At 48.1% G+C, this 25,173-nt stretch overlaps 1 protein-coding gene across 1 annotated transcript; it reads left to right on the top strand.

The window, feature by feature from the left end:
• Positions 1,880–19,466, top strand: ARF3 (ADP ribosylation factor 3). The gene is made up of 5 exons (XM_005680008.3): positions 1,880–2,098; positions 14,487–14,726; positions 15,534–15,644; positions 15,871–15,995; positions 16,558–19,466. Exons 2-5 carry the CDS (start codon positions 14,579–14,581, stop codon positions 16,717–16,719), a joined length of 546 nt encoding a protein of 181 aa, XP_005680065.1. The 5' UTR covers positions 1,880–2,098; positions 14,487–14,578; the 3' UTR covers positions 16,720–19,466.

Consider the following 25,173-nt stretch of genomic DNA (forward strand, 5'->3'; position numbering starts at 1 on the left):
CATCCCTAGTGGCTCAGATGGTAAAGAATCTGCCTGCAAAGCTGGAGACCCAGATTCCATCCCTAGGTTGGGAAGCTCCTCTGGAGAAGGGAATGGCAACCCACTTCAGTATTCTTGCCTGGAGGATCCCATGGGCAAAGGAGCCTGGCAGGCTACATTCCATAGGGTTACAAAGAGTTGGACATGACTGAAGCGACTTAGCACACATAGTTGACTTACTAAACTAATGTTGTGTTAGTTTCAGGTATACAGTGAAGCGATTCAGTTATACATACACATATATTTGTTCTTTTTAAGGTTCTTTTCTCATATAGGTTATCATTCATCCTTCACGATTTTAAATTAAGTTCCTGTTGACTTCACATTCTAGGGTTTTGTTATTTTCCAGGTTAAAACAAGAGCGAAAACAGACTGGGATAAGAGGAAGGGATTGGTGAATGTATATACCAGGGATTGATGAGGACAAGGAGTAGACAGAGTTATCTACCAGTCTAGTTCTTCTTGGAAGGAGACAAGAAATAAGGCCCAAAAAAATCTAATTAAAAAAATCGACAATTTTGGCTCAAGCTTTAGGGAAGAGCCATGTGTTTCCTTATACATATGGTCCAAACTTATAGTGGTTCCACTTAATGCTTTTTTTTTTTTTTTTTTTACTTTATGATGGTGCAGAAGTGATATGCTTTGAGTAGAAACTGTGATTTGAATTTGATCTTTTCCCAGGCCATGTGGTATGACTTTCTCCTGTGATGCCCAGTAGTGGCAGTGAGTTGCAGCTCCTAGTCAGCTATACCATCACAAGGGTAAACAACTGACACACAACCATTCTGTTTCCCACTATCAGTATAATACTCAATAGATTACATAAGACAGTCAACACAATTATAAAATAGGCTTTTTGTCAGATTATTTTGCTCAACTGTAGTCTAATGTAAATATTCTGAACACGTTTAAGGCAGGCTAGGTTAAGCTATGATGTTCAGTAAATGCACTTTCGACTTTAGATATTTTCAACTTACAATGGGTTTATTGGGATGTAACCCCATTGTAAGCCAAGGAAAATCTGTACTGCTGTAAATGAGGAGAAAGGGCATTTCAAGAACCTTCTGTGCTTAGCGTTATTAGTGCCCTTCTTGTATCACAGCTGTGACTGTTCCAAGGTAACGCTGCATGTCTAGACCAGGTGCAAAAATGAGTGTGATGAAAGTGGGAGTAGGCAGGAACAGAGAAACACAGGTGCAAAATCCCTCACTTTCCTTGTAATACTAAAATTCATACTTGAGGTATACTTCCTCAAACCACACTTCTGAATATTAGGCCTCAACTGTTTATCTTTCAAGTTCCAACTTCCTAACTGGCCCAGTGTCCAGTTGCTTCCTTCAGTCTCTTAAATTCATCACTCTCCCTCTTCCCTATGAAAAAAGATCTCTTGATTCAGAGCTCCCACCCCCACCCCCCAGCAACCTAGCCTTAGCAGTGAGTAGCAACACTGGTGCACTGAGGGCTCTCGGAGGCCTGCACCTATCCCTGGTTAAGAAATGAAAATGAGAGCTGAAGGAGTAAGGTCCAAAGCAAGAGATGTTCACTCATTCTCTGGCTTCCTGACTGCCCAAGGAGCCCCAGTCTCCACTGCGCCCACTACGCCGCCTCAGTCCTTAAATAACAGGCAGAACCCTGGGGCTTCTCACCTGTTCCCACTGTCTCAGCCCTATTCCCTAGCTTCCGCCACCACCGCCCACAGATTCCAGCCCCCACATCGGACCCCGCCCGGACTTCGCCTCCAATACCGACTGCTTCTGCTGCAGCCGCTGCCATGGTGATGAATCTCGCGAGATCTGCCGCTCGCCGGTGCGCAGCTCTCGCGCGATCGGGGAGGTGGGAAGTATCCCGGTCTGGGGGTGGGGGTGAGCCGCACAGCTCCTGTCGCCGTCGCTGCTTCCGGTGCTAGGTGGAGGGCAGGAAGGAGGGAGCCGGGAGCGAGGCCAGGGGAGCAGCCGCGCTGAAATCGGCTGAGGGAGCCGGAGAGAGTGGAGCGAGAGCCGAGCGGAGCCTGTGGGGGCGGAGGCGGCGGCCGCAGCGGCGGAGCTGGGAGCAGGAACAGGTGAGGGGTTGGAGGAGGGAAGGCGGGTCCGGGTAGAGGAGAGGCTCAGGGTGGGGGCTGCGAGGATAGAGTCCCCTCGCCCCGCTCTCCGCTCGCTCGCCCGCCCGGCACTGCCTGGCATGGAGCGGTGTGGTCCTTCCCTCCCGAGAGCTCGGGGAGGGGGCGCCGGGCCAGCCACACGCCTGCCCCCGCATTTGAAGGACGCTGAGCTGGTGTGGGGGTGGGGGGCGGTTTTGTCCTCCGCCTCGCACAAGGGGGCGACCTGGGCTGCATTGAGGAGCCCCTCGCCTGCAGGAGGTGGGCTTTTGAAGGGTCGGGGTTGAGGGGGAGGAAAGCAGTCCCGGGTGAGGTGACATGGGGGCGGCGATGACTGTTTTGTGTTCTTTTCCTATTAAAGGGCTAGGGAATAGCGCTTTTTCCTACCCGCTTTCCGCCTTCACCTTGGTAATAGACCAGAGAGAAGCCTTGCTATGATGACACCCCTCCCCCTATCGTGGGGCAGGGGTCCGTAGGGGGGTTAGGGATTAACCTGGAACACAGGCTAGTGGGACACCCCAGGGGCACTAGCCCCTGGTGGAGGTTGAGCTTTCGGGTCCTGGGAACCGCATGTTGAGAAGAGGGCAGCAGGTGGGGAGCCAGAAGAGAGGAGGCAGCAGAAGGGGGAGGGGGATCTGGTCTTGCTTAGAGAAGAGAGGTGGTGCCTTCCTCCCCCAGGCGTAGCGGGGGCGGTCTCACAGGAGGAGGGAGCTTCTGGTCGCCAGCTCTGAGTTTCGGTCTTCCAATCCGCTTTCTTTCTTTAGGAAGTACCAGGATTCCCGGAACCGAAAATGGAGCCGTTGCTTACACCAGTGTTTGAGGGAAGAAGGTGGGGGTGAGGGGTAGGATGGAATTCCCTGTTAAAACTGGGCCACTTGATTAGTCAAGTTGTAACTCCTCTTTGGGGAGAGTTCCCTTCTTTCTGGCTTGTATTACCGCTGGTCTCCCTCTGGCTAGGCCTGGAGGACTGTGGTATGTGGTCAGGAGTGAGAAGAAATAGTGAGGTCATCGGGGGAGGAAGAAGTGTAACTTAAAACGTGTCTCCGTCGCTGTTGGATTGGGTCACTCCTGGTCTATGGCATGAAAGTTTTATTTGGTAGATCTGCTGCAGGAGTCTGATTGCTTAGGTCAGTGCAGCTAGGGTCTGCATACTGATTCCCCATCCCTATTCAGGTGGTGACAGTATTTGCTACCATTTTGTCTTGAGCTTGTTGTTGGGGTGTCTCCACTTGCTATGACTGGAATGGGTCAGTGAATTGGTCATTGTGCATTAGACTTGGGTTTGAATACCATGTCTATAAAAGCTCGTTCTAAGAAAGAAACTGATCCACCTTTTCACAGAATGGATCTTTGACCTTGGATTCAGCTTGGAAGGGTCCTCTTGTATCACATATTAACATTCCTCCTGCCTCCCAGCATAGAGTTATTGTCTTGGGTAGTAAAAAAAAAAAAATTTTTTTTTCTTTTGTAGTCAAATTTTTTATGCGTATGTCTTGCTTTTCCAAAGAGATGAAACTTTGAGTGCAGGAATTGGATCTCATCTTTGTCCCTCACACTACCTGGGCACACAGTAAGCTCTCATGAATACTGAATGTGAATAAATAGAACTTAGGTTTTCTTTTCTTTTTTTTTTTAATATTTATATATTTATTTGGCTGCACTGGGTCTCAGTTGTGGCACTTGGGATCTTTAGTTGCGGAATGCAGGATGGGCATGGTAACTCTTAGTTGTGGGATCTAGTTCCCTGACTAGGGATCAAACCCGGAAAGTCGTGAACTCCGGATTTCTGACCACAGTTTAAGGAAAGAGAAAGAGATGGCTTGGCTGTCATAGAGAGTTCCTGAAGATAGCTGAGTGAGGGTCTAAAGGTCTTTACCCTTTGTAATTAAGGTCTTGGTCTCTCCACGTTTCCTAAGAGGCACAAAAGAGTCGCGGATAATGAGTTAAGACCCCCAAAAGAAAAGTATTAGAACACAGAGTCATTATTTAGCAGAAATCCTAGATCTCCTGCTTCCCTGTTTTGGGCAAAGGAGTCTCTCCTTTAGACCTAGGTCCTGCAGAGTTGTCTGCAGATTGAGTTCCTGATAATTATGGAGAAGGGAGCCAGTGTATGTATCTGGTACCTGGCATAGAATTGGTGGCAATGAATGGTAGCTGCTATTACTAAACTGAATGCAAGTATAAGGGAGGACAGACAGCAGGCTAGAAAGAGTGGAAGTGAAGTCTTCCGTGCACAGGGTCAAAGTGTGTTTGTCTCTGCTGCCTTCTTCCACTGGAGTCATAATAGAGGAAATGGACTCAGAGGACAGTGGGCGGGATTTATTGCTTAGAAGGAAGTTCTCTAAAACCAGGTTTGTTAAGAAGGAGTCAATGACTGAGGGAAATTGTGGAATCTACTCCCCCATATACCTTTAGAAATGGATTTCAAGAGGCCTGAGACTCAAAACATGTCACTGTATGTCACTCCCATCACCGTTTTTTGTGTGTGTGTGGCTACTGTGGAACTTGCCTGACTTGGGATCAAACCTGTGTCCCATGCAGTGGAGGTGCAAAGTCTTAACCACTGGATCACCAGGGAAGTCCTTCACATTTTTTAAATTGCAGTATAGTTGATTTACACTGTTGTGTTCGTTTCAGGGGTGCAGCATAGTTTTCTTCACCCTTTTTGTTAAATGGTATGATAATTAAGAGTGTGGACCTTGGAATCAGACACAATTGGGTTTAAGTCATGCCTCTGCTAATTACTAGTTGTATGATTTTGGTGAAATTATTTGTCTCTCTTAGCTTCATTTTCCTCATCTGTAAAGAGTATGATAATGATAGTGTCTGTTCATAGTGTTACATATACAAAGTGCTTAGGGTTATACAAAGCACACATAGTAAGCCTCAAGTAAATGTTAGCTGCTATTAATAATCACCATCATAACAGTAATAATAACATGAGCTCTCAGGGCTGCCTTAAAAAAGAGGAGGTTTACAAAAGACCAACTTGCTGCCTGAAGCGCCTATGTAGAGGGGTGATTGTTACCATGACTTTCCGTGCTGGTCGTAGGCTTATGAGCAATGAAATCTTTTTTCAGCATCAGCCTCACAGAGGCAGCTCCTGTTGCCTGAGTGGGAGGTGAAGCTGGAGCAAGGCAGGGGCCCTGAACCATCAACTGGGATGTAGATTGAGGATGTGGGGGCTCAGGAATAGTGTTCATGATACAAAAGTCAGCGTGACTCTGAGGTGATGGTTGACTCTGCCATGAAAGAGCACCCTGATTGGCCTGTGTCAGGTGTTTAGATTCCTGGGTCCCATTGTTTTAGATCTTGGTATTTCAGCATCCTCCATTTCCTGGGCCACTCTTTTCACTTAGTCATATCTCCTTTAAATGTCTGTCTCTGTTTCAGAGTGTACTGTATTACGGTCCAGAGTTGCAATGTCTATAAATCTGCCTACTATGCCTTTTCCAACATCTGTTGCAAATATAGGTGGAGTGCTAATAAAGCTTTTGGATAATGAAGGGACATGGGGAGCATTTGGAAAGAGTTCTACAAATGTTTGAAGGCTTTGTCTTATAGTCTGGGAAAGAACTAACTGAGGTAGGGATTCTGCAGAGGTGTTAGAGATTTGTCATGGACTTCTACAAAGGACCTGCTGCATTAGATGGACCAGAAAAAGAAATGGCTCAAGATATTAGGGATCCACGGTTATCACCATATTCCTGAAGAAAGTTGAAATGACTGGGCGTGGCAGATTTTAGTTCCTCGACAACCAGGGATTGAGCCCAGGCCCTTGGCATTGAAATTGTGGTGTCCTAACCACTGGACTGCCAGGGAATTCCCATAACCTGCCCTTTATGAGCTTAAACACAAGCATATCAAGCATGAATGTTTAAATGTCAACATGATTTAGGATGCAGAAGAACGTTAGCTTTCTGTTGGAGTGGTTTAATTCTTCATCCTCCCCTTTTTGAGAAAAAGGAGTCTAACCCTACCTTATATAAAATCTTATTTGAAGTCTAATACATAAAATGGATAAAAGCAGTGCTGCTGTGGTAGTGGTGGAGAGTGGCGGACCATAATCAGAATCTCTCAGATAATTTTCCCTTTCCCTTAGGCAGGCTCTGAATCCCATCCAGGGAACCTTAAGGCTCTGAGAACATGGAAGCCATTTTTCCAGTTTGTCAGTTACAGGAAAAGGATTGGAGGTCACTTATAGAATACTGTCTTCCTCAACCTCACAAGCGTTTGCCACCATCAGTAGAACTGAGTTCAGCAACAAGTATATCAGTCACTAGCTACAGATCGGTCATGGAGCTGGATGCTGGGAGCGTGAAACATGAATAAGGCACAGTCCCAACTGTCAAAGGACTGAGAGTCTAGTGTTGTTTTCCCACCGTGGTGTCCTGAGAAAATGGTAATAGTGAAACAGGCATAGTTGCTTGCAACCGGAGATCACTGGCCCATGAGCTCTAGCCACTCTTAAGCCCTAGCTATCCAGTATTGATGGGATCAGCATCTTCAACTGACCTGTATTACATTAAAGGCACATTATTTGGGAAGTTCCAGCTCTGGAAAGCAAAACACACCAAGGTAAATAAAACATTCTGTGGTAAGTCCTAGAGTAGCAGTGTGTTTGAGGTGCCGAGGGATCACAGAAGGCTCTTATCCCCCAAGGTAGGACATTCCCTGTCTTCTGTATCCTTAGGCTGCTCTGTTACAGATGGCCGTGTCCAAATCATGGCCTCCTGTTTCATCTGTTCACTGGCAGCTCCATCTTGACCTGCACAGTGGGACCAGATTGGGGCAAAGGTTTACTAGGGCTTTAGGCTGATTACTCATGGGATTTCAGTGGTTTTGTAATTAGGAAAGTACAGTGTACTGGATATCCAAGGCTAGAGATGTGGGCATTGGAGCAGCCATCAAATATCGGGATATGGTACAGTTGTAAGCTGGTCAAATTCTAAGAACAGGGGACACTGAAAGCTTTGATTAGGGGGCAGTGTCACGGAATGTTCCAGGGAAATAAATGAGTCTAGTTTTTATTTGGTCACTGTCTTATCTAGCTAGGTCATGTATTCTGAAACAGACTTGAAGTTCTGTTCTGACTCACTTGCTGAGGTTTGTCTTTGGGAAAAGCCATACCCTTCTCTGGTGTTTGGGTCTATCAGGGCAATTTAGAATCCTTTGCTTGACTTTGTGGCTTCCTTCAGGTTATCCTGAACTGGAGTCTTCCTCTCAGACTAGAAGGGAAACTGATGTTTAACGATTCTGACTCAAACCTAAGTGCTGTTAGTTAAGTAGAGACTAATTTTAGTCATGTTCTAATTTATAACAAGGCCATTCATTGATTGCCTAGTAGCTAAGTTCAATAGGTATCTTTCAGGCCTTATCTTAATTTGACTTTTCCATAGCCTTTGACCCTCCTTTTTTTTTTCTTTCCTCATTGGTGTCTCTGATGCCTTAGTCTCTTGATTTCCTTTTTACCCTTTTGGTTGCTTCCTGCTCTCTTTCCTGGCCTTTTTTTGCTTTAAATGTTGATGTGCCCCAGGTTTTTATCTTTGGCTTTTCTCCTGTCTCAGCATACACGCTCTCTCTAGATATATAGATTAGGATGTATCAGTTGCAAAAGATAGAAAGCATACCTGTGAAGGACTTCCCTGGTGATCCACTGGTTAAGAATCCACCTTCCAATACAAAGAACTTGGGTTCTATCTCTGGTCCCGGGATGATCCCACATGCCTATGGTGCAACTAGTGAGCCCACCCTCTAGAGCCTGAGCATCGTAGCTAGAGAAAGCTCATGTGCAACAAAGACTCAGTGTAGCCAAAATAAAAGAAAGAAAGAAAAGAAAAAAGAAAACACACTGTGGCTCAAATAATCCGAGGATTTGTTAAACATCTAGCAGGAAATCTAGGTGAAGTAAGCCAGACACAAAAGGACAAGTATTGTTTGCTTCCACATTAAGGTGGTACCCAGAACAGTCAGATTCAGAAACAGTATAGTGGTGGTTTCCAGGGGGGAGGGGAGGGGCGTTATTGGTTAACAAGTAGAGTTTTAGTTTGGGCAGATGAAACAGTTGTGGAGATGCCTCCTGGTGATGGTTGCACAACAGTGTAACTACTTAATGCCACTGAACTATGCACTTAAAAATGGTTAAAATGGTAAAATTTATGTATATTTTACCACAAGGCTTCCCAGGTGACCCAGTGGGTAAAGGGTATACCTGTAGCCCAGGAGACTCAGGTTCAATTCCTGGGTCGGGAGGATACCCTGAAGCCGTGCATGGCAACCCACTCCAGGATTCTTGCCTGGAGAGTCTCACGGACAGAGGAGCTTGGTGGGCCATGGTCCATGGGGTTGCAAAGAGTCAGACACAACTGCAGCAGCTGAGCACACGCGCACATAGTCTACCACATGGAGAAGTAATTCAGGGGTAGAACATTTCTTCTTACAATTTTTTTTGATCTACCAACTAAGCCCTGGTAGGATCCAAGTTTTTCTGCTCTGATAGCCTAGTGTTCTTGTGTCTGTCCCTTCATATACTCAAGGTTACTCCAGCATCTCGCCCTTCTACATTAACATCCAGAGGCTAGAGAAGAGAACATTGATATATGTTCTTTTTTAAGATTGAGGAAGTCTTTCCCAGATATTCCCGGTAGACTTTTCTTACATCTTATTGCCCAGAATTAGTGCTTGACCATTTGTGACTCAAATCATGGTGAGAGAAATGAAATGCCCAGAGCCTTTACTGATCAGCTTTCATACCCTAGGGCTGGGGAGGGGTAGCTCATAACCACTGCCTGCCAATGTCTGAACAAATTAGGGGTTCTGTTAGAAGAAAGAAGGGAAGATGGCTGTTGGGGCAGGAAGCCAGTAACTGCTGCCACCCTGAGTCTTCCTGGTTCCTCTTGGGACTTCAGTTACTGTCTACGCAGATGATGCCAAATACCCTGACCAGACTTTTCTCCCGATCTTCAGACCTTAGCACTTCAAAATTAATCTAAAAACAAACATCTTTGCTGCCAGATCTGTTTCTGTAGTGTTTCCAGTCTAAAGAAGTGCCACTGACTCACACAGGCCAGAAACCTGGGAGTCGTCTTTGACTCTCCTCTCCCTACTATAATCAGCTATCAAAGCCTGTGAAGTCTACTATTTTGGTGTTTCAAATCTGTCCTGTCCTCTCTATTGCCATCTCTGTTTCAGAACTTTTGATTTCTTTTTTTTTTTCTCTTTTTAAATTTTATTTATTTAAAATTTTAAATTTATTTGTTCATTGACGGGTAATTGCTGTACACAATTTTTTTTAAATTTTCTGTCAAACATCAACATGAATCATCCATAGGTATACATGTGTCCTCTCCGTCTTGAACCTCCCTCTCATCTCCCTCCCCATCCCACCCCTCTAAGAACTTTGGATTTCTTATCTATTGCTGGACCTCCTGAGTGGTCTCTTTCCCTCCGTCTTTCCCCCTTATTCCCTAACTTAGTCCCTAAACTGTCAGAACGGTCTTTCTAAAGCACATATCTGATCATGTTACTCCGTGTTACCCTGAGGGCCCTTCATGATCCGGCTCCTGCTTCCCTCTCCAGCCTCATCCCTTCTCTTTACTCACGATGCTGCATTCACATACGTGACCTCCTGGTTGCACCTGGCTTTGGCTCATCACTGTTCTAACTCATCTTTACGCCTGTGCATACACTCTTCCCTCTTCCACCTTCCCTGTTCTTTAGCGTCTGACTGATTCGTATTCTTCCTTTAAGAGTCAGCTCAGGTGTAACCAGAGAGTCATGTCTTGGAATTGGCCTTCATCCTCCAGTCTTGATTAACTGCTCTAGCTTTCTGTCCCCATAATACTGTGTGCTTATCCCACTCTTAGCCTCACACTGTAATCCTCTGTTTCCTAGTCTTTCTCTCCCATTGACTGAGTTTCGTGAAGGCAGAAACTCTTCCTCTGTATCCCTAGTTCATTATACTTAATAAACATTTAATGAATGAATGGAAACTGACATCAGAAGCTGTTTCTTGGCTTTGGGAAATCTTTTGAGTTTAATAGAAGCCATTGAGATACTAATCTACAAGTTCTTGTGTGCTGATTACAGTGCTCTTAAGACAAAAATTTGGAAAGTTTACATAGGTCACAAGCCAGCTGCATTAAGGAAACCAAATACAAGCAGACCCTGCTTTGGTTTTCCTAAATTTTTTGGTCTATTCCATGGGCTGTGCTAAAAATAGCATCTTTATTAGTGAAGTCTCAATTTGAAAATTGTCTGGGAATATAGCTGCTTTTTGTGCACTCTGCCTGGCAGCAGAGGGTTTGGGAGACTCTGGTCGTCTTTTCCCTGAGCCCATGCAGCCTGAAAAGGTGCTGGATTAGGAGTCCCCTCAGGGGTGTCTCAGGACACATGCCTGTGACAAAGAATGGGGTGTGTGCCTGGCAGACTGGGCTGTGACTCTCAGAATCACCTGGAGTGTGAGGCAGATAGGCCTCAAGTCAAGTGACTGAACAGTCAGTGACAGCAGCAGCCTGCCTCTCCTGGGGGGGTGGGGCTGCGGGGGAGGGATCTGGGGCCATAAGTGATCCTCAGTGAGGGCATCCTCAGGTGAGGCTTACATCAGTCAGTGTGCCCGATTGAACTGCACAGTCCAACACAGATTATACTAAAACGCATTTTTAGAGTTCCTGTTGCTGCTTTTACCACTGATAACGAAGTTTGTAACTGTACAATAGAATGTTGAGACATCCTTTTTGTTTATAGAGATATTACTGTTTTCCATTTTTCATCTTGAGCCACTCACCTTCAGTCTTAACTGCTTTCTGTTTCTCCCAGCCCATGGAACCCTGGTATTTTGCCCTATTGACACAGGAGTGCCATCTGTGGCAAAAGAGAATGACTATAGGCTATACTGTACATAGACAATCCGAGGTTGGTTGGTTTGCCGTTCTGCTGTGTGGTGAAAGTGAGAGCTGACTATATAGCCGTAGGTGTATGTTCATGGCACAGAGCTGAAAGTTGCCACCATCCTGGTGGTCGGGGCAGCATGCCATCTGGAAACAGACAGGAACAAGGAAAGCCAAGACAAGAAAGCCAACACGTACTTTGGACTGTTCGTCTGAGTCAAGCTCCTGATTATATTAAAAAAGAGTTGTAACGTTCATTAATTTCAAGGCCCTGGGGTGCCATGGGGTACACATGGTAACTACTTGAATATTTCATTAGTTATCTGCCAACCCCATTGAGTTTTAAATGCCAAGAGAAAATTTTACCACTTTTAGTCTTCTCGTCCTTTCATGGCTTTCCCAAACCAGTCTTAAGGTCAGTGTGTGTGGAAAATGGCCAGGGATTGACAGGAAAGCTGAGCAGCCATCTGTGCACCACATGGAGACACCAAGATACCAAGTACTGCTAGGACAGAAGAAATGATACAAACCTTAGATGAGGCTTAAATCAGCCAATGTGCTTGCTTGAACTCCTACAGTGGGGGTTGGCACTGGGAGCAAGGAAAGACCCAAAATAAATAAAAGGCATAGTCCTTGCACATGGTGAGCACATGGTTAAATTGGGGAGACAGTAAAAGCACAGATTTAGAAGGAAAAACTCCACAACGTAGTGCCACTTGAATGGTTCAGGTAATTCAGGGGCCTTTATGTAGCTTGCCAGGAAATAGAAATCAGTGTAACCAAAAAAAAAAAAAAAAAAAAGAAATCAGTGTAACACTGGGATCCGCTTTTGAACCAAGACTTCAGTGTGATAGCTTAGCAAAGAAGTAAACCAGAGGACAGTGTGTGCATGTTCTGGGGCAAGGGCTCGCTTTCAGCCGCTGCTCTACTCACAGTTGGTAATCATTTAATCAGCAATACTTCTAGTCATGAAGGATGGCAAGATAAACGGGTGGTATAAATTCAGTTCAGAATCTGGGCCAAAGCCTATTACCTAAGCTTTAAAGCAAAGTGTCATCTGGAGCTAAAGGAAAGGACACGTGAGCAGGAAACAAGATAAAAACTAGGAGGACTTGGGGAAGGTGTAAATTTCTGGAAGTGAAGGCATCAGAACCAGAAGTCTGACTACCACGGATTTCCAGAGTTGGTAGGATCTGATCTTACTAGCTGGGTAGGTTTCCCCTCCTGCTTCAGGAATCCTCAGGAATCTGTCTGCCTGGGTGGTTGAGGCAGGAGGGGCCGGGTGGATGGCTAGTGGGCGACCTGGCTGAAGTTGCACCCTAAAGTTGAGCCAGGCCCTCCCCCTGGGGTGTGAGCCCTCTGGGTCAGGGGCTGGGCTCATCTGTGGAATCTACCCAGAGTACCACGCCTGGCTTATTAGTGAATGTCTGCGGAGGCCTTTGAAGATGAAACACTCCATAAGCACTGATTGTTTGTTTTTTGGACAAACTAGTACTTTGGTCTCCAGGGGCCGTTGATCTGGCTCCTTTTTTACCAGTCTGGAATTCACTGCAAACTGAGGAGAGTAGGAAACAAATAAACAAACCTAAAATAGTTTTTGAAAAAAACAACTAAACTTGTACCAAACCCCTGTGCTTTAGCTTGAAAATAGGATTCCTTCCTATCCACCTTTCACATTCTTGGGTTTGGGTGCACTCTGTCTTGACCTGTTCCTTTGCCTGCTGGGTTTGTGGTGTGCATATGTGTGCCTCTGGTTCCCAGACTGTGGAGAACGCCAGCAGCTGGCATATGGTGATTGCTGAATAAGCTGCCGCTGACGCATCGGCTCCTGCAGGCACAGAGAGCTGGCTGGCATGGGTGATTCTGAACCCCTGCTTCACTGTTGTTTCAAGGACTCATTTCTGTGGCTGTCCTGAGCCATCCAGATGGGAGAGAAGAAGGGAAGAAATGAATGACTCTATGACTCTGTCAGTCTGGGCGAAGTGGGCAGACAGGCATCTTGTGCTTCTGTAGTGTGCTAACTGCTCCCTTCATTTCCGCCAATGATGTGTCAGGCAGAAGCGGTCTAACCTGAGTGAGCTGCTAGTGAGGTCAGCAGAGACCTTGTGAGTTAATTCAGTTATCCAACTACTGTGTGCCAGGCACTAGTCAAGGCACCAGGAACACAGCAGGGAACAGAATAGATAAGGAACCGACATTATAGTAGCAGGAGAAAAACGGTACGGAAGGAAACAGATACAGAACGTGTCAGATGGTGATAAATGCTGTGAGGAAAAAGTGGAATAATGGGCTAGAGAAGTGTGTGTGTGTGATATGGGTGGTTGTGGAAGGCCTCTTTGATAAAGGGACAGTCGAACAGACACCTGAGGGAAGCAAGGGAGAGCTCACAAAGGCTGTCTGGGAGATGAGCCTTCCAGGCAGAGTGAAGAGAGGGACAAAAGCTTTGGGACCGGAGAGTGTTGGGGAGCTGAAGTGGAGTACGCCCAGGGGAGAGTAGTAGGCCTGATGAGAGAAGCGGGGATGCAGACTGTGCCGGGCTTTGTAGGCCGTGGATGGCTTTGGGTTTTACAGAAAGGGAGCTGTGAAGCCCAGAGAGGGTTTTGAACAGAGGAGCAGCCTGACCTGGTTTTGGTTTTACAATCTGTGTGGCTGCTCTGTGGAGAGTAGGTTGAAGAGGGTGAGAACAGAAGCAGAGAAGGAGCTGACTGCCTCATTGCAGGTGACCATGTGGAGCAGCTGTCCTGGGAGGGACCAAGGGAGGGACCTAGCTGGCTGAGGAATGAGGGGAAGCCTCTCCACACACCCCCTCCCAGCTCTCAGCTCACTGTTGTATGCGCAGAGTACGGCTTTAGCAGCTGGTAGTTCACAGAGTGGAAAGGATCAGCTTTTCTTAGGAGTGCTGCTTTCTTACTTCTTCCTGCTTAATTTTGGTGTGTAGAAGGAAAGTGTAGAAACACAGGAAGGGAAGAAGCAGAATCTCTTGATTAGGGCTGAGAGCATAAACCTTGGGAACCTGACAAGCCTGAACCTTGTCAGGAGTCACAAAGAGCCACTCCTTATTCCATTCCCTCCTCTCCCACCTTTTCCAGAAGTCTCAGGGCAAGGTTGGGGGAAGGAGAGGCATTAATGATCTCCCTATGTCTTGGGATATAGTATAGAATGGCAGGACTGAAGGGACTTTAGAAATCGTCTAGTTCAACTTGCTCCATTTACAGGTGCAGATAAGAACAGGTGAAATAACCCATCCAGCGTCACTTGGGTGGATTCTGGCAGAAGCGGGGGACCTGAGTGTTCCTGCTTTGTCTCTGCTCCCAAAGGCTCAGGATCTAAGGGGGCCTTGATCTTCATGGTACGCTCAGGCTCTCGGTTTGTCATGAAAGAACTCCAGCCATGACTGGCCAGTCCCATTAGCGGGAAGTTCTGACAAGCAGATGGCGGTAGTGAGTTTGCATTTCTTTGCCTAGGATCAAGTCCTCCGTACCAGGGTCCAGGCCCGAACCAGACTGCCCCTGCCCCCACTGCACCCTACTGTCCTCAGAAAGCGACTGCTGTGATCATGGGTAACATCTTTGGAAACCTTCTCAAGAGCCTGATTGGGAAGAAGGAGATGCGCATCCTGATGGTGGGCCTGGATGCCGCAGGAAAGACCACCATCCTGTACAAGCTGAAACTGGGCGAGATCGTCACCACCATCCCCACCATTGGTAAGGGTAAAGCTCAGTGGAGGCTCTCATGCCCACCACTGAGCCACATAGGGGGCCTATTCCTGGATCCCCAACCTGGCCACCAGGCAAGTCCTTACGGTCTGTGGGGTTCAGGGAAGAGTGGTTATTTAGCTTCCTAGCAGGTGCTGGGCCTGCCATTTGCACACCTACCCTGGCCCTCTCTGATGCAGGAACTTCCGCGGCCTGGCACCCAACAGTGGCCCTCAAGCACTGAGCTGGTTTGTTCTCTGTTGTTTGAAAAGCAGGTGAAGAGCTTTGATGTTCCTGCCAGAGGCCTGGAATTGCTTCAGTTTAGATCCTTGGTGGCCCTGATCCCAGTTAAGACCTGCCTCTGGGAGGGAGAGCATTTGGCTCGTGGAAGCAGCTCTAGATCACCATCATCGGCTGGTTCTGCTTTCGGGGCTCCAGGACTGTCACCCACTTCTTGTTCTCCATTCTGCCTCGCAGGCCCCACTTCTCGGCTGAGGCGGACTCGCTGGCCCAGGGACAGGAGTGGGGCTGAGTCATTTCTTTTGCAGGAGAGAGAGTCAGACTGAGAACGAGTGGGAAAGGTTGTCTCACCCAGGCAGTTGGGAACCTCCTGGCTGGCCCTCTTCGTCCTCTTCTGCTGCCTCTCTCAGGTTTTCTTTTTGGCCTTGATGCTGCTAAGTCAGGGAACACCAGGTCTGAGGAAGCCTTACTTTCTTTTCTTTGCTAGGCCTGGGGGAAACAGAAATAACCCAATGGGGCATCGTTTGCGGCCTGGTATTTCTGGCCAAGTGACCACTGTCTGTTTTTTCCCCAAAGGGTTCAATGTGGAGACAGTGGAGTATAAGAACATCAGCTTCACAGTTTGGGATGTGGGTGGCCAGGACAAGATTCGGCCTCTCTGGAGACACTACTTCCAGAACACCCAAGGTAGGCCGTGTGAATTGCCCATGGACTGGCACGGGTTGGTTGGGTGTGAGCAGAGGGTGGCCATTGTTGGTTATCAGGCGCCAGCTCTTGCCCTGCTACAGCTCCTAGGGATGGGAGACAGAAGAGGGAGCAGATATTTGAAGGGTATAAGGAGGGTGTTTCTCTTTGCGGTGGGGGAGGGGAGTTGATCTGTCGTCTCTGTGCAGCCCATGCTCTGCCTCCCCAGGGTTGATATTTGTGGTCGACAGCAATGATCGAGAGCGAGTAAATGAGGCCCGGGAGGAGCTGATGAGGATGCTGGCGGAGGATGAGCTCCGGGATGCTGTGCTCCTTGTCTTTGCAAACAAACAGGTGTGACATCTCCCTGCCTCTGCGTTTGAGAGAGGGCAGCCTGGCTGTGGAAGTCATGGGGACCTTGGAGCCCATTGTGTGGTAAACCCTATGACTGGGCTCCCAATTTGGAGAGTAGGAGATATGATTAGCTGGCTTCTTCATGCCCCTCTTCTTGTCCCCTTCCCCCACCCCGGCTTTACTTGGCAGTGTTTCTGTCCAGAGGGGCTGGTGTGGTAGATCTTTACCTCCAGCCCCTCTGTTATCTCACCTGTTGTCTGCCTTAGTGGAACAGCCCTCTCTCTTAGGGTCAGATGGACCTGATTGTCGGCCCATCTGAATCACTTCTCCACTTCCCTAGCAACCCCATGCTTGGTTTCCAGCTCCTCGGAATGACCTTTAAGTACCTTGGCTCTGGAGTTCTAGGATGATTAAATCCAAAGTGGTTCTTTAGGATCTTGCTCTGGGTTCCTCCACTGAAGAAGGAGGAGAGGGTGCTGGTGTACCTGCCTTTGCTAGGTGGGTGCTCTAGAAGCTTCTGCAGGATCCTGAAGCTCCTTTTTGTGTCTCCCTTGTGCTCCAGGACTTGCCTAATGCCATGAATGCCGCTGAGATCACAGACAAGCTGGGCCTGCACTCCCTGCGCCACCGCAACTGGTACATTCAGGCCACCTGTGCCACCAGCGGGGACGGGCTGTACGAAGGCCTGGACTGGCTGGCCAACCAGCTCAAAAACAAGAAGTGAGAGCCAGACAGCCCCATCCGACCACCCCATGCACCCCTACTGTCTCCTTGACCCAGCCCTGCCCTGTTCCTTCCTGTTGCCAGTGCGGCCAGAGCCCTGGGTATCATGTCCGCATGCCCAGCAACAGCCTTGCTTCCCCTGCCCTCCCCTCCCCCATCCATGACCAGTCCCCAGTTGCTGTCCTGATGATGAGTCATTCCAATTTACCGGATTTAAAACAAAAAACAAGGTTGTTATGGTTTCATGGGGTGGGTCCCCCCTCAAGCTCTGGGGCTTGGGAGGTGGGATGGGGTGTTCCCTCCGGTTTGCTTCGTTTGGCTCTAGTTGCTGTGCTCTTGGCATCTGAGTCCCTTCCCTCTCCCCACAGGCCCCTCTCCCCTTCCCCGTCTTCCTTTCCTTTGCTGCTCTCCCCCTATTCTACATGGAAATTGCACGGGCCTCTCTGTGTGTGCGTGCATGTGTGCGCGTGTATATACCTGTATAGAGAGATATATATGGGGGCCAAGGAGCGGGTAGAGGAGGTGGGTGCAGCTCAGGGCTTGGAGCAGGACACTGCCCACTCTCGTCTATCAGCTGCTCCTCCCATGCTGGTGAGATAAAGGGAAGGAGGTGGAGGGGAGGCTTCCCCCGTCCTGGGCTGGTGCCTCTCCACTGCAGGTAGGTTTTCCTGGATGACAGGGCAGATGACAGCTTCTCTGCCACCATCTTCCTCTGTCCCTCTCTCCACCCCACTCAGGTCAGGGGGCTGGCGTTTGTCGCTAGATGGCTGTTCCCACGGAGATGCCATTCTGCCCTGCCTTTCTGTGGGAGGAGAGAGGAACCCACTCACTCTTTATCAGCTCAGAGTGTTCAGCTGATCCTCCCCCTCATCCTTAGACCTGTTCCTCTGAGCTGGAGCAGGGAGGTAGGGATAGTAAGACCAGGGGTTGTATTTGGGACCCAGGGCACTGGGGAGAGGGGCTCAGGTTTTCCGTCTTCATCCTCTTTTGTTATTAGGAGAAGGTGAAACACAGATCAGTTTCCCTATTCCTGCCTTCCTGCCCCTTCTGTCTTCTGATCTTGGGCCTGGGTGGTTCACCTGTCCTTTGTCAGAAGTTTCCTCACCCTGGTAGTGCTGGCCTCACCAGAGCCGGCTGGCTGGTTTGCTGAGGAGCAGGGGAGTGGGGCTGCCACACAGGCCTCAGCAGCAAGCCAGCTCTTCTCCGTTTTTATCTAGTCCAGCGTGTGCTGAAAGATGAGAAATTTCTGTGTCCAGACCCTGAGACCATCCTGCCGTCACTCCCTACTCCATCCCAACAGCCTTTCCCTGCCCTCTCCAGCCACTTCCCATAAATGGATCTGGGCATTGGAATGGAGGAGATTGGGCTCCGAAGTGATTGTTGGTGCTGATGGGATGCAGCGGTCTTCCGAGTCCTCCCTCCATTATTATGTAGTTCAGAAGCTGCTGCTACTGTGTCTCTGTCTACAGGAGGCACTTGTCCCTGAGATCCTGGCCTGGGTTCCTGACTTCCGCGGTTTCTGTGAAGCCGTGGCTTTTCTGCGGGCTCCTGTGTGTGCTGGCTGCGCCCTGAGCTCCAAGACGGCCACCCATAACCTTTTTGCTAATGTCAGGGCCCAGGGCCTCCATAGCATGGCTGAGGGACCTCTTCTCAGAGGGGCTGTCCCAAGCCCCACCCCATGGGGCCAGGCTTCCTGCCACTTTTGTCTACAACAGGCGGATCAGTACCCCCTACCCCACCTCAGATTGAACTGTGAAAGAGAGGTTCCAGGGGTGTCTCAGTGCCAGCTCCTTAGTGACGTGTTAATTATCCAAGATGCAGTGGGTGTGTGCAGGTCTCTTGTGCTCTAGGCCTTTGTGTGTATGCGTGTGTACGTGCGGTTGGTGGCAGGGTCTGGGGAGGGGTTGCTGGAGCTTCTGATTCATTTTAACACGTATTCACTCCCCTGACCCCACAGATGCTTCCCTCATACTTTTACTTTGCCTTTGTCTCTGTTTTGTCAGATTTTTTTTTGGTTCCTGCTCCTGTTGCCTCTGCCTCCTGGAACTCTTTCCTTTGCCTTCTCACCTGCTTCACTGCTGTTGCCTGTTTGTCTCCCTTTTCCTTGGGAAAATTTCCTTAGAATTGCTCACTCGGTATCATTGTGGTTGGTGAGGAGAGGTTTGCCTCCTCTCCTGCCTCACTCCCTCTCTGACCCTGCCTAGTTAGATTTCAGTCCCACATGGGTTTTTCTCATTTTAGACCTACTCCCCACTTTGGTTTGGGGGCCTTCAGGGACAGGTGGGGCTGAGGGTGTTGGGAAACAGTCTTGGAGGTTGCCTGGGTGCTGCTCAAGGATCTGTCCAGCAGGGGGCAGTAAATGATCTTGTTAGTATCCCAGGCTGCTAGGCCCTTGGCAGGGGCGGTCCTTTCTACATTCCCATTCACCCAAAAGCGCTTTTGGAATTGGGTGTTTCATTCCACTTCTACCCACTCCCTCCCCTACTTTCCTCTGGTAGGTTTAATTTTTTGCTTTCCTTTGTTCCAGCCTTTCTTCTCCCTGGGAATTTCCCCTGTTCCCCCCTAAAAGTTTGTTTGTGGTGTTATAGTGGTAACTGCAGTTCTGAACTGGTTTTTCTCTTCTTTTTTCCTCCTCTGGAATGTAGACTGTACATGTTTAATAACTCACCTTCTCTCTCCTTGCTCAAAATGTGGGATGCGCGATGACTGTGACCCTGGTTGGAAATTAAACTTGTTTTATGCAGCTTTGGAGCAGACCTTCATCCTTGATGTGCAGCAGCCGTGGCGCAGGGTTTATTGGTGAGGGTAGTTCTGCTTCTGGTCCCACTCCAGACTGCTCTTTGTTTCAGCAGAGGGGTAAAGGGTACTCTGGACTGGGGAGAGTGAAGTGATGGAGGTTCATCTCCACACTGCTTACTGTTTCCCATGATACCCCAAAAGGGAGCCGAAATGAATCGGGGCCCAGAGTTTGAGGGCTTTGTGACTTTGCCCCTCAAGTTGTAAAGGGTTTAACCCTGAACCTAGCTGTGTTCATCATCTTCTAGTAGACTTAGGGACTCCAGTAGAGGGCCCTAATGCCTCACACAGCCCCCACTCTCAGATCTCCCCAGCCCTGTGCCTCAGGTGCTTTGAGTTGGACCAGGGTCCCCTCATCCATAGGTTGGAGTCTGCTCACCCATCTAGTTCTGGACTTTGGCATTGAGTAAGGTGAAGGATAAAGGTCTGAGTAGCATAGTGAACTTGACCCTCCTTACAGCTCATGGCCCTGCTGTAAGGCCAGGGCCCTGTCATGGCCCATGACACCTCTGCTTTAGGTGTCCGGTTCCCCACTGTCAGGAGGCCAGACCTCATCCAGAGATAATGTTCTGAGGAAAAAGACAAGCCTTGTCCTTCCATCCAATTCCCACCACTACTCTTCCTCTCCTGCTGTTATTCAGGCAAAGAAAGGGATGCTGCTCCCCTTTGTTGGTGAGGTCTGGGTGAGCCAGGCAGGCCTTCCCTACTCTCACCACTTTCCTAAGCTTTAATGACAGAGGTCTTCCCAACTTGATGTTATGGAAAAGGCACAGGATTTAGGGATGTAATAAGTCTGAGAGCCCCAATACCAGTGTGAAATTATCCTTTGTGTTCAGCTACCTCCCTGCTGCCTCCCCTGGCAATCTTCTTTTTCAGCCCTTCTCTTGCTATTAAAATAAGCCATCATGGTTAAGGACCAGCGCATCTGCCCTTATGAAACCCTTAAACTACTTCAATCAGACATTGCTCTATGAACCCCATAAGCTTTGAACACTACCCACATAACCCTCAAAACCAGGTGATGCTTTCCCCCTCCTGGGTTCCTCAGAAGTCTTGCTTGGTGACCGAGGTTGCTGATAAGTTAGGAGCACTTGCCCAAGTGCATTATTTGTATACTAACAAATAGATAACTTCTAGAGCTACAGCCCTGCATAAGATAATGGTAGTGGAGAGGACTTTACCTGGATGGCAGGCCAGTGGGGGTCTTTTGACCTCTGACAACTTGGGGAGAGGATGGTCTAGTCCCTGTGACCCTCAGTAGTCAGTCTAGGATGCTGGGAAAGAGGGGAAGCTCTCTTGTGGCAGTTGCTTGAAACTTCTAGCTTTTGGGGGGATGGAGGAGGACATGGGGAGATGAAAGGGAGACTTAACCTGGAAGGTGAATGTTTAGCATCCAGCTCTTAAGACAAATGCAACCTTCTCTTCCCAGAACACGAATAGCTCCTCATTCATGGCTTGGCCTAGGATATACTTCAGGATAATCTGGGCAAGGGAGCTTCTGAAGTGAGCCTAGAGAAAGCTAGTGGAAAGCCTTGGATCGGGCCAGGTGGGATGGAGTCAGTGACAGGCAGGATAAGTGTGAGTGGGTGTGACTTTCTCGGACTAGAGGCATTAGGTCTGAAAGCTCTGGGAAGTCACCGCACTATCTCCACTTTCAGGTAATTAGATTGGTTAGAGCAGACAGCTGGCAGGTATTTATTCTGCACCTTCGTGTCTGCAGACCTGTGCTAAGAGTGGAGTTAAACCATGGCACCGAGGGAGAGACAAGGAAGTCTGTTCCTAGGCTGCTCTGGAATTCTTTGGGATAACCACAGAGTACCATATGGGGTAGTGAGAGTGTAGAAGGGATACCCCCTTGCCACTGCTTGGAGCAGGGAGTGGTGTCTTTGTGCAGGCAGTCATAATATTAAGAACAGTCCCTTTTCCAGCTCAGAAGGGTGTGGAGGTAGAAGGGTCAAAGTCCAATTCTCTCTCTCTTTTTTTTTTTTTTAAACCTGGGAACTGGAGGAGTCGTGGGATCCAAGTGCCTTTTTCCTCTGCAGGCTTTTCATTCAAATTAGGTTTCCTGGCCTTGATTACTGGGAAGGGTAAGGATGACCCTGAGTTCCTGAGCAAGGGAAGAAAGGGTTAGGTGTGAGGAAATCTAAGCATTGACTGATAAAGGGTGCAGTGCTGCCAAAAGGCCATGGTGGAGGTCTGGAAGTGAGGGACTTGGGCCAGAACTATTCCCCATCAAGGCTTGAAGGTAAGTGTCTCCTTGTTTGTGTCACTGTGGCCATGAGCCACAGAAGAGAGTATCTGGGCTCTAGTTTAGCAGCAGATCTGACTTCCGAGCTGAATGTGGTGGAGAGGGCAACACACAAGCCAGAATTCTGCTATCTCTGCCCAGAGCTGACAGCTCGGCCCATACCCGCTTCCTGCCTGACCCTTCCTTCAAAACAGGTGCATTAAGAGCTGTCTCTGAGGAGGTCTGAACAGTTAGGCTCGGCCAGACAGGAGGTTTCAGAATGAACTGGTCCACCCAGCACTCCCTCCCACATGTTGTCGAGAACTGTCCCAGAACGGAATTGAGTACAAGGCCTTCTAAGGGTTGGAGGGCTTAGCTTGGGGTTTGAACTACAGGGATTTGGGTGCTAGCTTTTTTCCAAGTTCTGAATATAGGAATCCTGCCTTTAGGTAATAGGAGATGGAGAATCTGTTTTTGCCTGTGCCACATCTTGTATCGATGGCACAATACATCCATGGCTAGAACAGCCAAAGGGGATAGTGGGGAGGGGGAGGGTAACGTATCATTCCTGGTTATGAGCACATAATCAGATGCAAAAAGAAAACATCTAGTCAGCCTGGGTATGCATGCTCCTGAAAATATGGCATTCAGTTTTGAACCCAGATTTTATATGTTGACTCACAAGTTTTTATTTATTAGCAATCTGTTAAACATATTAAAACCATTTAAAAAGCAGTGCCTTGCTTGCTATCTGGCATATAATAGTCACTCAGCTTTGATGAAGGAATCAACATCATTGTCTTTGACCAAGCTGGGCATGGTGGGTGCCCCTGAAGCTTGGAAGCCAGGAGTATGTGGTGGTTTCTCCTACTTGCTGACACAGACACCTCTGAAGGTGGAAGCCGCTCCAGGGGTGGCCCTCTGATTAACTTGTGCCTTGAGTCAGGTTGGGCCAGTCTCCCCTATCTTTCCCAAGGCCATGTCACCTTTCTCTGCCTGTCTGGGTGGCTCACTGGTAAAGAATCCACCTGCCAATGCAGGAGACGTAGGATATACAGGTTTGATTCCTGGGTCAGGAAGATCCCTTGGAATAGAAAATGGAAACCCACTCCAGTATTCTTGCCTGGAAAATTCCATTGACAGAGGAGCCTGGTGGGCTGCAGTCCATGGGGTCACAAAGACACGACTCTAACACAACTGAGCGACTGAGCATGCACGCACAGGCTCCTAACTTGACCTAAGGAGAAAACTCCCTCCCTGGTCCCTCCTGGGTCCAAGAAGGCTTGTGCTGCCCTCTGTGGGGGATGCTGTTGCCTTAGTTTTGCCCTTTTCTGCTATTACCCTCTCACCCATTCCCATTCAGGTTACCAAACAAAGCCTCAGAGCTGGGCAAGAGAGTAACCTTCTGTCTCTAGCACTGCATCAGCACGGTATTCAGTGTAACGCCTTTGCCCAGAAACTTTCAGTGTATTCTCACTACCAATCAAGTCTCTCCATACCAACTCTTACTTGTCTCTCCAGTTACCTCTGTCTACTCTCCTGGCTAAATCCCTTACTTTAGCCAAACTGGTCTGTTCATTTTCCCCAAATATCTGGCCCTCTGCCTTTATACCCTTTCTCACTTGTTTAAAAATACCACTTTCAAAAAAAAAAAAAAAATCCCACTTATAGGATCTGCAAAGTTACCCGAGCTTCCCTGGTGGCTCAGACGGTAAAGAATCTGCCTGCAATGCAGAAAACCTGGGTTCATTCCCTGGGTTGGGAAGTTCCCCTGAAGAAGTAAATGGCAACCCCCTCCAGTTTTGTTTCCTGGAGAATCCCCATGGACAGTGGAGCTGGTGGGCCACAGTCCATGGGGTCACAAAGAGTCAGACACGACTGAGTGACTAAGCACAAAGTTATCCATGTCCTCTGTAATTACAGGAAATGTTTTTCAGGAATTCCCTGGTGGTCTAGTGGTTAGGACTCAGCACTGTTACTGTCAGGGCCCCAGGTTCGATCCCTGGTAGGGGAACTAAGATCCCATAAGTCATGCAGTGCGGCCCGAACAACAACAACACAAGGACGCTTTGCTTCTCAGTCTGGCTCCTTTAGCTCTGTTAGCCCAACTCCTTCAGCACTTCCCACACATCATCTTGGATGGCTGGATATCATGTTCATTCACTCAAAATTTTACAATTTATTTTTGTAACCCAAATAATTCCTATTGCAAAAGATTCAAATACCTCATAAATGTTCAGAGCAACATGTAGTACTTGTTCCCCTCTGCTCCGTCTGTTCCCAGAGGTAACCGCCCTCAGTTGTTGGGTGTGCATCCTCTCCTTTTCTAAATATATGTATCTATCCCTATTTGGGAAGGGGTTAAAATACAAAGGGGCTCCTATCACATGTATCAGTCTAGTTTTTGTTTTTTTTTTTCACCTTAAAGGTATATATGCTTGTCTTGGAGGTTTTCTCTATTAGTATAGTTAGGTTTTCCCTCTAATGGTGTCTCAGTATTGCATAGTGCATTTACTCAAACCATATTTGTCTAGAATCTGTTGTATGGAGGGTATTGTGCAGCTGGCACCTAAGGGACTCCAGATATGATCACAGCCTCGTCCTTGCCATCGGTGAGGTCACTCTTGAGAAGGGGAGGAAGGAGCAGGAATACACAACTAACTACAACACAAGGGGGAGTTCAATAAAGTCCCCAGGCGTTTGCCTGAAGTTCAGAAATCAGTCACTTCCAGCTAGGGGACTGGAACTTCACAGAGGAGATGATCTTTGAGCTTGGCTTAGAGGGAGCTTGACAGGTGAGGGAAGAGCATGAGCTGTGCACAGAGATGAAAACAATGCAGGTTCATCCGATGCCAAGAGCATCATGATGCCAAAAGGATTTGATTCAATTTATATGTAAACATTTTTTGAGCATCTAATGTGTCAGGCACCCTACTAGGCAATGAGAATATAAAAATGGGAAAAGTGAAGTTTCTGTTTTTAAGGCTTTTATTTTAATGGAATCAAAGCAAAATTTGGAAAGGCAGATTAAGACCAGATAATGAAACCTTTCAATTGGTATGTCAGGTTGTCTGAATTTAATTCACTGGGCAATGTGGAGCCATGCAGGCTTTTTAGTGGGCAGGTAGGTAACATGACTGACGCTGAACAGATAGCCACAGTGTACAGAATGGGCTAGAGTAGAAAGAGGCTGAGGGCTTAATTACTCTTTGTCGTTTTAACAAGATAGAGGTTAATTTCTACCTCAGTTAAAAGGTAACCTGGTGTAGGCTTGGAATGGTGGCGCTATAGTTATCACTGTCCTAGCATGTAGCTTACATCCTCATGCTCACTTCGTGGTCTAATATGGCTGCTAGAGTAGTTCATCTCATCTACATTCTAGGCAACAGGAAGAAGGAAGGGAAGGAGACTGGGGGAGGAGGTGAAGCACTA

This window comes from Capra hircus, chromosome 5, assembly GCF_001704415.2.
Source record: "Capra hircus breed San Clemente chromosome 5, ASM170441v1, whole genome shotgun sequence".
NCBI classification, from domain to species: Eukaryota; Metazoa; Chordata; class Mammalia; order Artiodactyla; family Bovidae; genus Capra; species Capra hircus.